General features: G+C 40.3%; 1 protein-coding gene across 2 annotated transcripts in view; it reads right to left on the bottom strand.

The window, feature by feature from the left end:
• dock2 (dedicator of cytokinesis 2) overlaps positions 1-12953 on the bottom strand; it is an 86964-nt gene that overhangs the window by 49675 nt on the left and 24336 nt on the right. For both annotated transcript variants that reach the window (XM_079228274.1, XM_079228275.1), the window contains exon 24: positions 11986-12092. In XM_079228274.1, coding sequence (XP_079084400.1) covers positions 11986-12092 — 107 coding nt within the window. The remainder of the gene's footprint in view (positions 1-11985; positions 12093-12953) is intronic.

The raw sequence follows: 12953 nt of genomic DNA, 5'->3' as shown, positions 1-12953 counted from the left end.
CCACACAGGCAACTCATCAATCACCATAGGCTAATGTTTTCTCTCTCACATCTCTCTGATTGATCCTAATCTTGACTAATTCACAAGTTAATTTGGTTGAATTATCTGACAAAAGAGAAAGTCATGAAAATAGGGGAACACTTGTTGAGTAATTGCTAATCAAATGATTATTCCTTTGAGACAGCCATAGTTAAACATACTGCACATGATGGTAATATTATATTACTTGCTAAAGCGCTCCATAAATTCTTTATGGATGTTATATAGTCAAAGTCTTCTCTGGGGATTGTCCAAACTCATTTGAGGAATTATAAAAAATCAATGAAGGACTGAAGTAGCAAAAGTACTGTTATCAAGTAGAGTTCAAGCAGACCTGAGTAAATTAAAGCGTGTGTAAAAGCAGTAAACATAAGCGTAAGCTTTTTTGAATGTGTCATAAATCTTATCAAAAGGTGATTGCCTATTGAATAATAACATTGACATTGTTAGCTTGCCATCCAGATAAACCAAATAACTGATAGCCACCATGTGCTTCATAGTGTGGCTATCATTGGTGTTTAATGGCATACTGGGTGGGAAACAGTTAATTAACTTATGTAACTTTAAATGCTGTTTGAGAACAAACCATCCATATGCATACAACTAAAAAGTAGGAATAAAAGTAAAATACTATCCTGATCAATGCTTGTTTTATTTGACTTTTTTTTTTACTGTACTCCCATCAATAATTAATTCAGTGTTGTATTTATATTCATTTATTTTTCAGAATTGTATTTAGTCTCTTCACTTTCTCTCCATTTTCATCTCATCTTCATTTTGTTAATCATTTGTAACACACTTTGAATTGCATTTGATCAGTTGTAGTAAAGTGATTCAAGTTTCTGTTTATTTTCGTTCAAAGAAAAATCCGTGCTTCCCCAGAGCAGAGGCTCAGAAAATGCAGGGCTAAACCTTCTGCTAAGTAAAATGGTTGGCATTTCTTTTAAGATGTCTTTCAACACTTTTCGCTTCATTGATTGATTTGTGTTGACACAAAACAGCAGTACGCTTCAGAAACTACACCTTGTTTTGTGGAAAATAACACAGTCAAGACTTTCCATTTGAAAGCTTTGACAGATAATTCAAATTATTGATTTTCATCCGACAAAAATTCTCATCTGATATTGTCTAGCAGCCAGCAGAGCCGTGACCAAATTACCTTCAGGCAGTCACAATCCAAAGGTTACAGTAAATTGATTGTAAATACGTTTTTGATTATGTTTTATGTCTGATAATCGAAGCTGTCAACATTACCTTTATCTACACACAAATTAAAATCATTGATGTCAAATTAAAATCATTGATGTAGGCTTGCCCACAAATAAAAGTAACTACAGCAGATCTAACTGTACAAAACATATAATGCTGTTGTTTGCTGGCGACATAATTACTGAAACAAACTTGATTGTAAAATAAAAACGGGTCCCATCTTTGGCCACGGTGGTTTTGGATCATGAATTTAGCTCGAAGGTCAAATCATGACCTCAAGGTCCTATTCAATGTCTAATAGAAATTATGTACTATGCAGGTACAAATATGTATATTGTAAGAAAACAGTGATTGCAATGTAACTTGATCCTTATTGTTTTTCAACTTGTCTACCTTGATCACTCCTTTCTTGTCATCTTCTTTTTCTATCTCCCCCCCCACCACCTCATCCCTCTCTTGTAGTCGCAAGTTGACAGAGCACATTAAAAGCTCATTTAGGCTGATGCTCGTTAGTTCTATTATTAACTGAGCCAGGCTTATACGCCTGCTGAGTGGACCCTCATCACAACACTCACTCCAACACACAAACATGCAGAGAGGAAAGGGGAGGGAGAGAGAAACGGGGAAAATGCATGAGTCACTGAATGCCCTCAATGACTCAGAGAAATGGAGGGAGGAGACGGAAAAGGAGGCACGGAAGAGACGGAGCTTGGGGCCGGCACAGGTAGAGGAAATCCAACGGGAGGAGGGGGATGTTTCAGGGAGAAATATCAAGCAAAAGTAGTATCTGAGTGCCATGCAATTTAAATATAATAACATCATGTATCATGTGACATAAAAATGTCCATTTTAAAAAAAGTGAGGCCTCCTGGTCTGTGGCCTTACAAGATGGTGTTTAGATGCTGTCAGCTTTGTATTTGAAAAGAAACCCTGATAAATCTGTTTAATCCATGAAACAACAAACTCATCATCTTTTCTCTTTCTTAGATAGAGAAAACAATGAGTTGTGTTGTATAGCAGAATTGTTGTGTTTGCAATAATTAATCCATCTGCCTTCCGGGCGCTGGATGTACCATTAAACCCGAGGACAACTCCATTCCTGGTTAAATGACCCCAGAGCTACCTGTTTTCTTATTTCTATTGATCTTAGAAATAAAGCAAGTTGGTATTTATAGGTGCCACATGTTCAGGGGCAATAATGTGAAATAGAGAGCCGGTGGGGGGGTTAAAAGGGTATACTGTTGTGTGATACACTGCATGCGTTGGGATTGTACTGTGCAAGGAGACACGCGTAATAAAAATATAGCCACAATAGCAAATTTCAAGGTTTTCACCTACCCTGACCCATGCTGATGTGCAGTGAGATGGAAGAATACATTTACCGAAACTCCATGCATAACATTACTGCACATAGGAAACTAACGTGAATATACACAAATAATTCACACTGTAGAAAGGCATCTAGCCTGGTGTTTTACATTTAAAGATGAGACATTAAACACATCGTCGATGTGCCCTTTCTTTGTAGGTGCACACTTTTGTCTTGAGTAAGCTCGTCTTACTTTCTATATATGTCCTCTCAGCCAACACACAGAGTGCTGCTCATATGGAAAAACTGATGGAGAGAAAGAAAAAGTGATAGAAAGAGTGACGATGGAGCGTAATAGAAACAAAGATTAGTTCCTATTCTATTGTGGTTTTCTAAATAAAGATAACTTTTAGTAACAGTCAGGTAGCAGACAAACTCAGATTTTATGTATAATACCACAGACCTGCAATGCCGTGGTCCAAACACAGTGACACAATCTACACAACTCTGGTCGTACTTTCTACAAGGCATGCTGACACTAGAATATTACATATTTTTTATCAATTTGAAGAGGGATGGAAAAACAACCCAGTCTCATGCTTTTTGAATACTTTCTGTACACCCTGTGCTCTCCTGGGAGACTGTGTATGCAGAGAGAAACACCTTTAGTTCAGTCTGCAGCTGCTTCTCATTTTTAAATTCAGAAAACTTAAAGAAAACCATGAGCACCCTAATAGCTGGCTCATCTTCAGCATCCTACTTTGACAGATCTGTCGGGGTGTGAATCGTCTGTTTTTATTTTACCTCAGTTCCCTTTTCCTTCAAAATGCCTCTGGACCTTCCTGAATATGAGCATAACAAAATGATGAAGTACAGGCTGCCTTGGCAATGCTTCTGCAGACTCTGTGGCTGATAGTCTTCAGTCACCAATGTGGAACGGTGCCTTTAACTTTGCAGGTATTTCTCTGTCCCTTGCCCGGCCTGGAATAACATCAAGAATGTTAATATCTGCTGCTTCAGCCTGAATGTAAGCTTTCTCAGAGACTTCTTTGAACTGCCCTGTGGTCCTCTGGGCTTTCAGTGTTGTAAGAACACCAAATACAATGTCGTGCAGCTCCCAGGGTCTAGGTCATTCTTTAAGAGGGCATTTTAGATTACAGCTATTTCAAAGGAACACTTGCTCTGGGGCACTGCACAGTGGCTGACCGTACACTCAGACCTCTGTGAAGAAGGTGTGTTTGTACCAACAAAGGATATGCAAAAAAAATGCCTATGCATACGAATGAGCAAGTTCTTTCTTTTTAATAAACACATAATGCTTCCACACAGCGGATCACATTAGTGGTCCAATCAAACATGGCGAACGCCTCGTACATTTCTTTTTTTAAACTTTTTTTAAAGAGATAATGTGTATACTGCGGAGAGGAGCCACTGCATAATTGCAGTGATTGTATTTCTTGACTGAGGCAAAATAAACATTAATATGATAATTATCATATTGGTTGAGTACTTTCTCTAAAAAGAATAGCCTTTATTTGAGCTATAGAGCTATTTGTCACTGTGAAAAGCAGTTGCTTGCTGACAACATGCAATTAGTGCTTCTGCGGATCTTTTGGGCCCAGAGATGCAAAAATCTAATTTAGCAAATGTAGCTTCCCACTTACAACCTGAAGCTTCTGCCAGTTTATCCTCATCTCATTCCTCCTGGTGGCTTCCTTTCCCTCCTGTGTGTGCCTCACTCTCTTCATCTGTTATTTCTATTCTTTGTGTTCCCTGGTTCTCTATGCATAATGCAATCTCCGTCTTCTCCATCTGTTTTTTTTGTCTCTCTGTTGATCCCTCTACGTGTCCTTTCACACATTCTTTAATCCCATTAATTGTCTTTCTGTCTGTCCGCCATAATTCTTCTTCTCTAATTCAACATTTCAGGTCAAATATCAGAAGTTTGAAATGCATATAAACTAGCCTCACCAATCATCAGTTTTGGGTTGTCACATGTTGTTTTCTCAGTGAGTATAGAACAGTACTACATGTGCCATGTGCTCAAGATTTTCTCTGGCTTGAGCCAAAGAACTTCCTTTCGGGCTCCATACAAATCCGGCATCCTTCTCTGGGATTGGCAATTTCTAACCCCAGTCCTGGCCCCGTTCCTGTAACCGTAAACCATTTTTGCTGAGGTCTGTTTGGTCGGGCTTGCTAGCAGATGCTGCCTGAGGATGGGAGGGGGGTAAAAATAATGTAAACCTATTCATTTACAAGCCATTTTGTATAGGAAAGGGGACCATTTGACACACACTAAAATGAACATAGGTGAATACACCGATGGTTTCACTTTTCTATGCACACCCATGTTTCTATGTTCCACTTGCCTGTGTGATTTAAATGTATGTTATGTGGTCTATCCTGTGGGGCAACAATGCAGTAAAATTAATCCCGTCATGCTGTGGAAGAAAGCTTCGCCAACGGGCACTGACAGGCAAATGGAAATCAATCTCTAAGGGCAAACATTGGGATGCATTTTAACTTTTTCTCATCTAGCTTTAACCGTGTGCCGTTATACATACTAGTTCAAATAAACAGAAATCCACACAGGTGCTGACGCACAAGACAAAACATATTCAGAGCGCAGACCGACAGAGCTTCAAGTACTCATCTATATTCAATTGGAAATGTCTATTTATTCTAACTGTAATCTCAGGCTTTTATTATTAATACCAATGTGTGTCTATGTTCCAAGCGTGAACTGTCCTTTTTGTATCTGATTTGGTGCTTCACTGCTATTTGATGTGTAAGAGTTGGAATCACTTTGTGCCTGTGTGAGCATGTAGTTATGTGTTTGGGTTACCAAGTTTGTGAGAGCAGACAGCACTAGTGCTGGCAGGCCACCACACAGAGAGTAGCTTTGATGGCTCAGCAGCCAGCCCATCTCCTCTCTGTTCCATGTTTTTCATTTGACAGCCAAACACAATAAACAGTAGCACATGATAATGAGATGCAATCTCAGTTTCGAAGAGGCATGTAAATCAGAGATGTCTTCCTCTTTCTCCCCATCCTTCTCTCTTCCCTGTCGTCCCTTGCTTTCGGGAAGATAGAATGATAGAAAAAATGATAATGGGGAGGTTTGGTGACGCAACGACAAGTAAATCTTTTCTGTTGAGAAGAGGTTGGGACCGAGCCAACTGTCTTCCCACTTGGTGATGACTAAATGTCTCTCTCAGCAGGTTTTTCATCCCTCTGTGTCGCTGTGGGTGTCTCCTCTCATCCACTCTGCCTACACCCCTCATTTGTCTTCCTCCCTCCTTCCTCATTGGTTTTCTCTCGCTCCATCTTTCAAATCCCTTTTCAAATTCAAAGTTGTACATTTTCTCTGTATGAATTTAGGTTGTGACTGTCCATCCTCACCTCTCCCTCTTTGGAAATCGCTCCCTTGCTATGGTGTGGTGGTAAAACATATTTGACGAATGATTTGTATACAAGATAGCTGCCTCAAAATGTTTTAGTGGGATGATATTTATTTCATATAAATGCATAAAATTGTCTTGCTTTTGTGAATGAATGCTCTCCCGATAGGCCTATATGCTACTAATGATAGAGTGCACTAGTGAATTATGTTGATTTATGATGATGCCCGAAAGTGCATTTTTCAGTTTGATTTTTGCTGTGATGCTGATGAGACCTTGCACAGAACAAATACCGTCAGCAAAACCAAAGTAAACACAATCACAGCAAAGGGCGCTATCTTGAATATAATTGCTTTTCTTCATGTTTTCTTCCAAGTACACACACACATACACACACACAAAAATACCATAACTTACTATAACAAGAAAATATATATGTATAACACCATGCATATGCTGATATTTGCTCATTACTCCAATGGGCATGTTTGTCATGTTTACCACTAAAACAAGAATACCATAAACTAGATACTGTTGATCCTGATCAGATTATCCCTTGAGCTGTGCTTTCATTTATTTTACCCTGTGTTTCAAACTAGCTATATTGGTCACTGTCGAGGAGTCTCCCACTAATTGCCACCGCTAATCTGTGCCTTCCTCCCCAGCTTCATCTTCCATATGACTATTTAATTGATTGCCCAATTAGGCTGTTTGTAGCATTAGTTGTGACAGCGTTTTTGATCAATTCAACCAAGGCAGATCAATGGCAGATCAATGGCTTGCGGTGAACCATGTCACTGCTTTGACTGTTAGGCAGGCTAATTCTCTGTGTCCTCTAACATGAGAGTAATAAATCATCAAGCTGCAGGCTCTGCTTATGCCTATATATGATTAACATTTAACTACTCTCACACCTGTACAAAATGAATTAATGGGTAAGTGCATTGATACACCGACTGGTGTGTCCCTCTAATGTCTTTGTCCGCATTCAGTTTCCATTGAAGTCAACCAACAAACTCAAACATGGATCAGAATATAAATGACGAAGGAAGACTGGGAGACAGGCATTTCCCAAAATGATTAAACTCCATTCACTTTGCTCCATTAGTGTCATCCATCCCTCTATTCTTCCAGCATTTCATCTACAATGACCCAAACTGCAGCCTCTGAATGAACGGCAAACCTACCTCCCTCTCTCTCATTAACCCTCTGAAATCGTCAACCCTCCACTCTACAGTAAGCACAGCTCATGTGTATCAGACTGTGCTGTCAAAGACCCAAACACAAACACACGCCACTGCTTAATTTACCTTCTACCAGGTATGGTGGGCAGTTTTTGCTGGTGTTTGTGACCATGATCTCCATTCAGTTACAGTAAAGCATGACATGCACCTTAATGTGATGCAGCAAAGCTGATGTAATTTAACACGGCATAACACAATATATCAGAGCAAGACACAGTATGAGGGAAGGGAGGAGGGGAGAGAAGAGAATATGAGATAGAATAGAAGAGAATAGAAGAGGAGGTGTGCAGTAAAGAACACTGTAGTTAACAAGGACCAGAGTGGAAGACAGAGACAAGCACTTTATATTTCAGACAGCTGTAGGAGACACAGCAGCTGTATGATATATATTTTTTCAACAATTCACATAACCGCTCCTTAATATTTCTGTATAACTAAGGATAGAACATATGGACACATGAGGGCTTATTAAACCAGCAAGCAACCTGTTACATACTCAGACACCCTGAGCAGCAGTAAAGCTGACAGCTTTGAAATTACAGCTCGACTAGCTGCTTTGCAAAAGGCTTGGAGAAATCCATAACAATAAATGGATGCAAGTTGCTTGTGGGGCTTGCGTACCCTAAGGGTAACCCTCACATATATATCACATACCATATTTTCACTATTAAAAACACTGGCTTTTTGCATTTGCTTTAAACAATGATTTAGTTTAAGATATAAACTCAGCCTAATCTTACTTTAGACTACATAAATCCACATTTATAGCCAAATCCTGCCTGTTACAGGGTAATATCTCAGTCATATGAAGCTCTCTTACAGGCCAGATGTAGAAAATCACGTCCAGTATCCAGGCCTAAAGTGACCTGTCACTAACACTGATTGATAGAGAATGTGGGAACAAGCAAGATCACTCTACACTGATTAAATCCTGACAATAATAACTGTACAGTACATCACTCACCCATATTCATCAAGCACTGACATGCATCTGTTAAGCAATCAGGGAAATATAGACATGGGTGTGAACAATGTAAACAATATTGTATAATGTGCTGCAGTAGAGCACAAGCAATTCCATTAATGGGATTGCTGCCGTTTATATGGATTGATGTGAATGACACATTAAAAGCTTTTATGATTTTCTGTGTTATGGGATTTTTTCACATAGTGTTGCAGAGATACCTTGCAGTGGCAACTCAACTTACAAGAGCATTACCAAAGCAAATGGTGCTTCCTTTAATCTGTTTAATATGTACAACAAGAAGAGTGACAGGACTGCAGTCTTTTTTCTCCAGCTGTACAGATGGAGGAGGGGAAATGTAGAGGGTCAGGGATTGAATCGGGGACTTTGGCCAGCTTTGGGAAATGAGTGGGCCAACACAACGACAGACTCATCCCGCTGTCCCTCTGCTCTTTGCTTTCCCTGATCTCTCGTTCTTTTTTCCCTCTATCAGTGTTGATGCTCTCAATCTGTCACAGTGATTGCTTGACGGCATTGTAATTTGCCTAAATTGAGCCATAATGCGCCTCGTAAATTTAATTTAGTCTCAAAACCAGATTAACCCGTAAAAGAGGATGCACATGTGTCTGTGCGCGTGTGCCTGTGTGTGTATCTGTGCATGTTGTGTATTTGTGCGTGTATACAGTATGTGGTTGCAAAGAGACTTAATCCTAGGAGCATAAGAGAGAATGGATTGCCCATGGATGTCATGAGAAGAACATGGACACACACAGACACACACACACACACACACACACACACACACACACACACACACACACACAAACACACGTCTTACATCATCTAACCTCTCCTACATTGTCAGTAACATTTTTCCCTGGTGAGCAAGCTTGGCAGGCCTGCTCAGACAGACAGGTAGGGTTATTAAATATGTATTGCAGAGCGGTGATAGGACACCGGGGGCCATTAACCATTATAAATATATGATACAGCTCTGCTGCATTTTTCAGCCTCCTGGACAAATGACACCCTAGCATACAGGCCCTCTGATTAGCATCCCAGTGCTAACATGCATCTCAATTAGACTGAGTGTCAGCGCTTATTTGGTGAGGCAGGGGTCGAGATGGAATAGACCAATGTATTAAAGAGCGAATAAATAAATAAGCACAGTGCCAGAGGATGGGGGAGAAGAGAGGGGGAATGCAGGTTTGCTGATAGATTGCATGTGAGCAGGCCTTAAAACTTTAATCACTTCTGGACTGTTTAATAGCAAAACAAGGCCAGTCTCTCTCTTTCTCTCACAAACTCTTCTATTTTTCACTCTCCCCAAGCTATTTTGTTTCCTTTTGGCACCTCCACCATCCACCTGTTCTCTCCTTTCTCTTTATCAGTCTCAAGTCCCTTGTTCCTTCTTTTTCTAACCAGCCTTTGTCGCTTCTCCAACCTTCTGCCATCCATCTTTACTTATCCCTCTGCCCCTGCCCCAACCAATCATTACCAATCAACATGTCATCCCTCTTTCCTTTCATCCTAGTCTAGTTCCTTCTCCTCGTTGTGTCTCTTATCTTCTTTCCATTTTCCATCCTTTCCTCCTCTGTTTGTTCGTATCTCCTTGGTCTCTCCTCTACCTCTGTCTGACTCCATCTCCATCATTGTTGCATCTGAAGTGTTTTATTCCCAACTGAGACTTACACCATTTAAAAAATGACAAACTCTCCAAATGGCTATTGGCAAATCGAAACACTCCAGGCTATGACTGGAGTTAAAAGTAACTAATATTTGCTTCCAGCATGTTCACATATTGACATAAAACTGACATGTAGCATTTTGCCGCGACACTCTACATTCCTGTGCTTTGTTTCTCCTTATTATGCTCTCTCTCTCATCTACCCGACATCGCCACTGCTCCCTCTCCTGTTTCTTTCATCGCTTTCTTCCCTTCCTTTCCTGGTGACAGAGTGTGACTTTGAGCGTGCTGACAGCTAGCCAAAGACCGAGCCTGTCGTTGTCGCCCCCGGGGAATCAATCATTTGAGCCAGGATCAATACCAAAGGACTGTATTCTGGACCGGCCACTGACTTGGCTGGCAGCGACTGACTGATGAGAGGACTCACTGCTACACTGGGAAAAAACAACATCCAAAGCTGTGCACACACCCAATTAGCATGCACCACTGCACAAACACTGACATGTCCATGAAGTCACTGAAACTGCCAGGCCCAGCCCAGCATGCACCCCTTCTCAGTCCCACTCGGAGTGAGTTCTGAACGAACTTTGGTCTACAACAATCACTCACAGCCTACTTCCAATTCTTCAGTTTGCACTGCAGAGGCCCGATTACCCCCTTTATCGACTCTGTATTATACATCAGCAAAACATTAGCCCACTCACACATGTGGTCCTCTGCAGGGGAAACCACCACTTATCACCCTGCAACAAGCAAATTAGACAGACATAATAGGGCTGATCAGAGGTAGGGGGTGGACTCAGATTGGTGGGGAGTGCGTTTTCATTGATGTGTACTGGATTTTAAAAGGTATGATACAGACAAAAACATGTGTCCCTGGCAACTATGCAAAATCTAGTGAAAATCAATTAAAAGAAGAGTATGGTCTGACAAGTGACACATTAATGACAGTATAAACTGCAGCACTCTGAAAATGCATTCCTGTCTTGCGTATATGCCTCAAACATTAGGCGATAGTAATTCTTCTCTTTCGGCAGAAGAATCACCTGTAACACTTATATGGATAACATTTATCTTTATCTGTATTCACCACGAAGACCTACTGAGGCGTGAATGGCGTAGTTATTCTCTGTTTGCAATAAGGTTCAAGGACGTTTTCAGTCTGGGCGGATCAGGAACGTCAACAGCTCAAGGACCAAAGAAAACAGATATAGCCAATGACTACAAATATAGTTTGAGGTCAAATGTATTTCATGACTGTTTAATCTCAGCAAGAGTGACTTGAATTGACATTTGCCATGACACTAATTGGTGCCTCTTGTGCTGATTGTAATAAGGTGGTATCTGACTGGGGTCCATTGCACTGATTGTAATGTCTGTGGAGCTGAACATTGCAGCACTAAAATGGTTTGTTCCAGCATCAACATCAAGTCCATATTGCTTTTTTTATCTCGACAGAAAATAGCCCTTGCGGAAAAGATTGTTTGGCAAACTATTCACAAATATCCATGTTTTATTGTATTTTAATGTGGAAGCAGCAGATAACTGTAAAGGTGTATCCTTCATTTTTTAAACCTAACAACAAACAAATGGTAAATCCAGCAAATATTCGCAATTCAAAATGTTTTGATTATGTTACATGATGAGACACATAATTTCTATATAAATGAAATAGACTTGAATGTGTGTGTATGTATATCAGTAAAGCAAATAGAGCATAAATGCATAAACACAAGTAGGACCTTTCCCCATTTAGCTGATGCTTTTATCCAGAGTACTTTAGTGGATTGCCCTACAGGCAATGGATGTACCCTTGCATTTGTACGACACTTTTATCCACTGTGCTGTATCAAGATAAAACCTTTGAAGCAAAAGACACCCTTACTGGTCATAAAGTACAGTGGGAACGGCTGTGTGCCCAGTCCTGTTGCTAGGCTGGAATTACTCACTGTATAATAGACCTTTTAATGTGATCTTAACCATTAAGTGAGAAGCAACTAATGCTCTGTAGGATTTCACCCAGAATGAGTAGGCATTTGTGCACATCTGTGATTGGTTCTTCAATCAACCATTAATGCGCTATTGGTTAGCAGCTCAGTGCGGAGGCCTATAATTTAAAACTTGACACACACCTTGTCTCTGGAAGAGTTGACTGCTGACAATTTCAGTCATGGAGGCCACCTTCTGTTTCTGGAGTTTCTCAGGAGGGATGCAGGAATAAAAGTCATGCAGCTGCTCGCTGGAGAGAGAAAGCAATAAGCAGTGGAATAAATAATCAGGAATAGCATTATACGGGAGGAGCAACAGATTTGTTTTCTTGAAAATGAGCACAATAAATATTCAGGAATTAAGTTTCCACAAATAAATGCATGTTTAGAATTTTAACAAAAAACTCTCACTCTGATTATTCCCAATACGTTACACAGATTAAAAACACGACTACACCTTAGTAAGTTAAGGTTTAAACATCTCTTCTTTAAGGTCATAAAATATGCAACCACTAAAAGCAGAGTGCAGAATAGACATCAGCAAATATGTGTATGCAGCATGAAAACAAATGAGCCAAAGCCTAAACACGCTTTAATGAATACACAAGTTTGAGTCATCCTCCGCCCCAAATTCAATTTTAGAATAATTAAACAGGCTGGTTGCAAGCGCTGATGTCACTTAGGAAGATTGAATGCTCAGAGCATGGCAGACCCTCTGTCTCCATTTTGTTGGTTGTTCTCTTACTTTGTCTCCATCTCTTTAAATTATGCCACACAGGTTGCAGAAGCTCTTTCAATGATGGTATGAAAGAATGAAATACACCACCCTTGCTCCCAAACACAACACAAAGGTTTGTATGACTTGTGATGTGCATAAGACACGAAGACACGCTGGGGCACAGAGGCTCAGTGCAGACTTATCAGGCCCACTAATCATCTGAGCAGAATTTAATTAAAACCTAAAATGTCAGCCTATTCCCACATAGGCCCTGTCCAGACCTGGCATTAACATGCATCCTGGGCGATCCCATCACAAGTACAAGTGTGAATGCGCCCCAAGACGCATTAAGATTGAGTTTAAGCGTATGCTAGATTTAGAATATTTTCCAACA

The sequence above is a fragment of the Taurulus bubalis genome (assembly GCF_910589615.1).
Source record: "Taurulus bubalis genome assembly, chromosome: 13".
NCBI classification, from domain to species: domain Eukaryota; kingdom Metazoa; phylum Chordata; class Actinopteri; order Perciformes; family Cottidae; genus Taurulus; species Taurulus bubalis.
The sequence above is the reverse complement of the archived record's forward strand: the minus strand, read 5'-3'. Positions and strand labels throughout refer to the sequence as shown.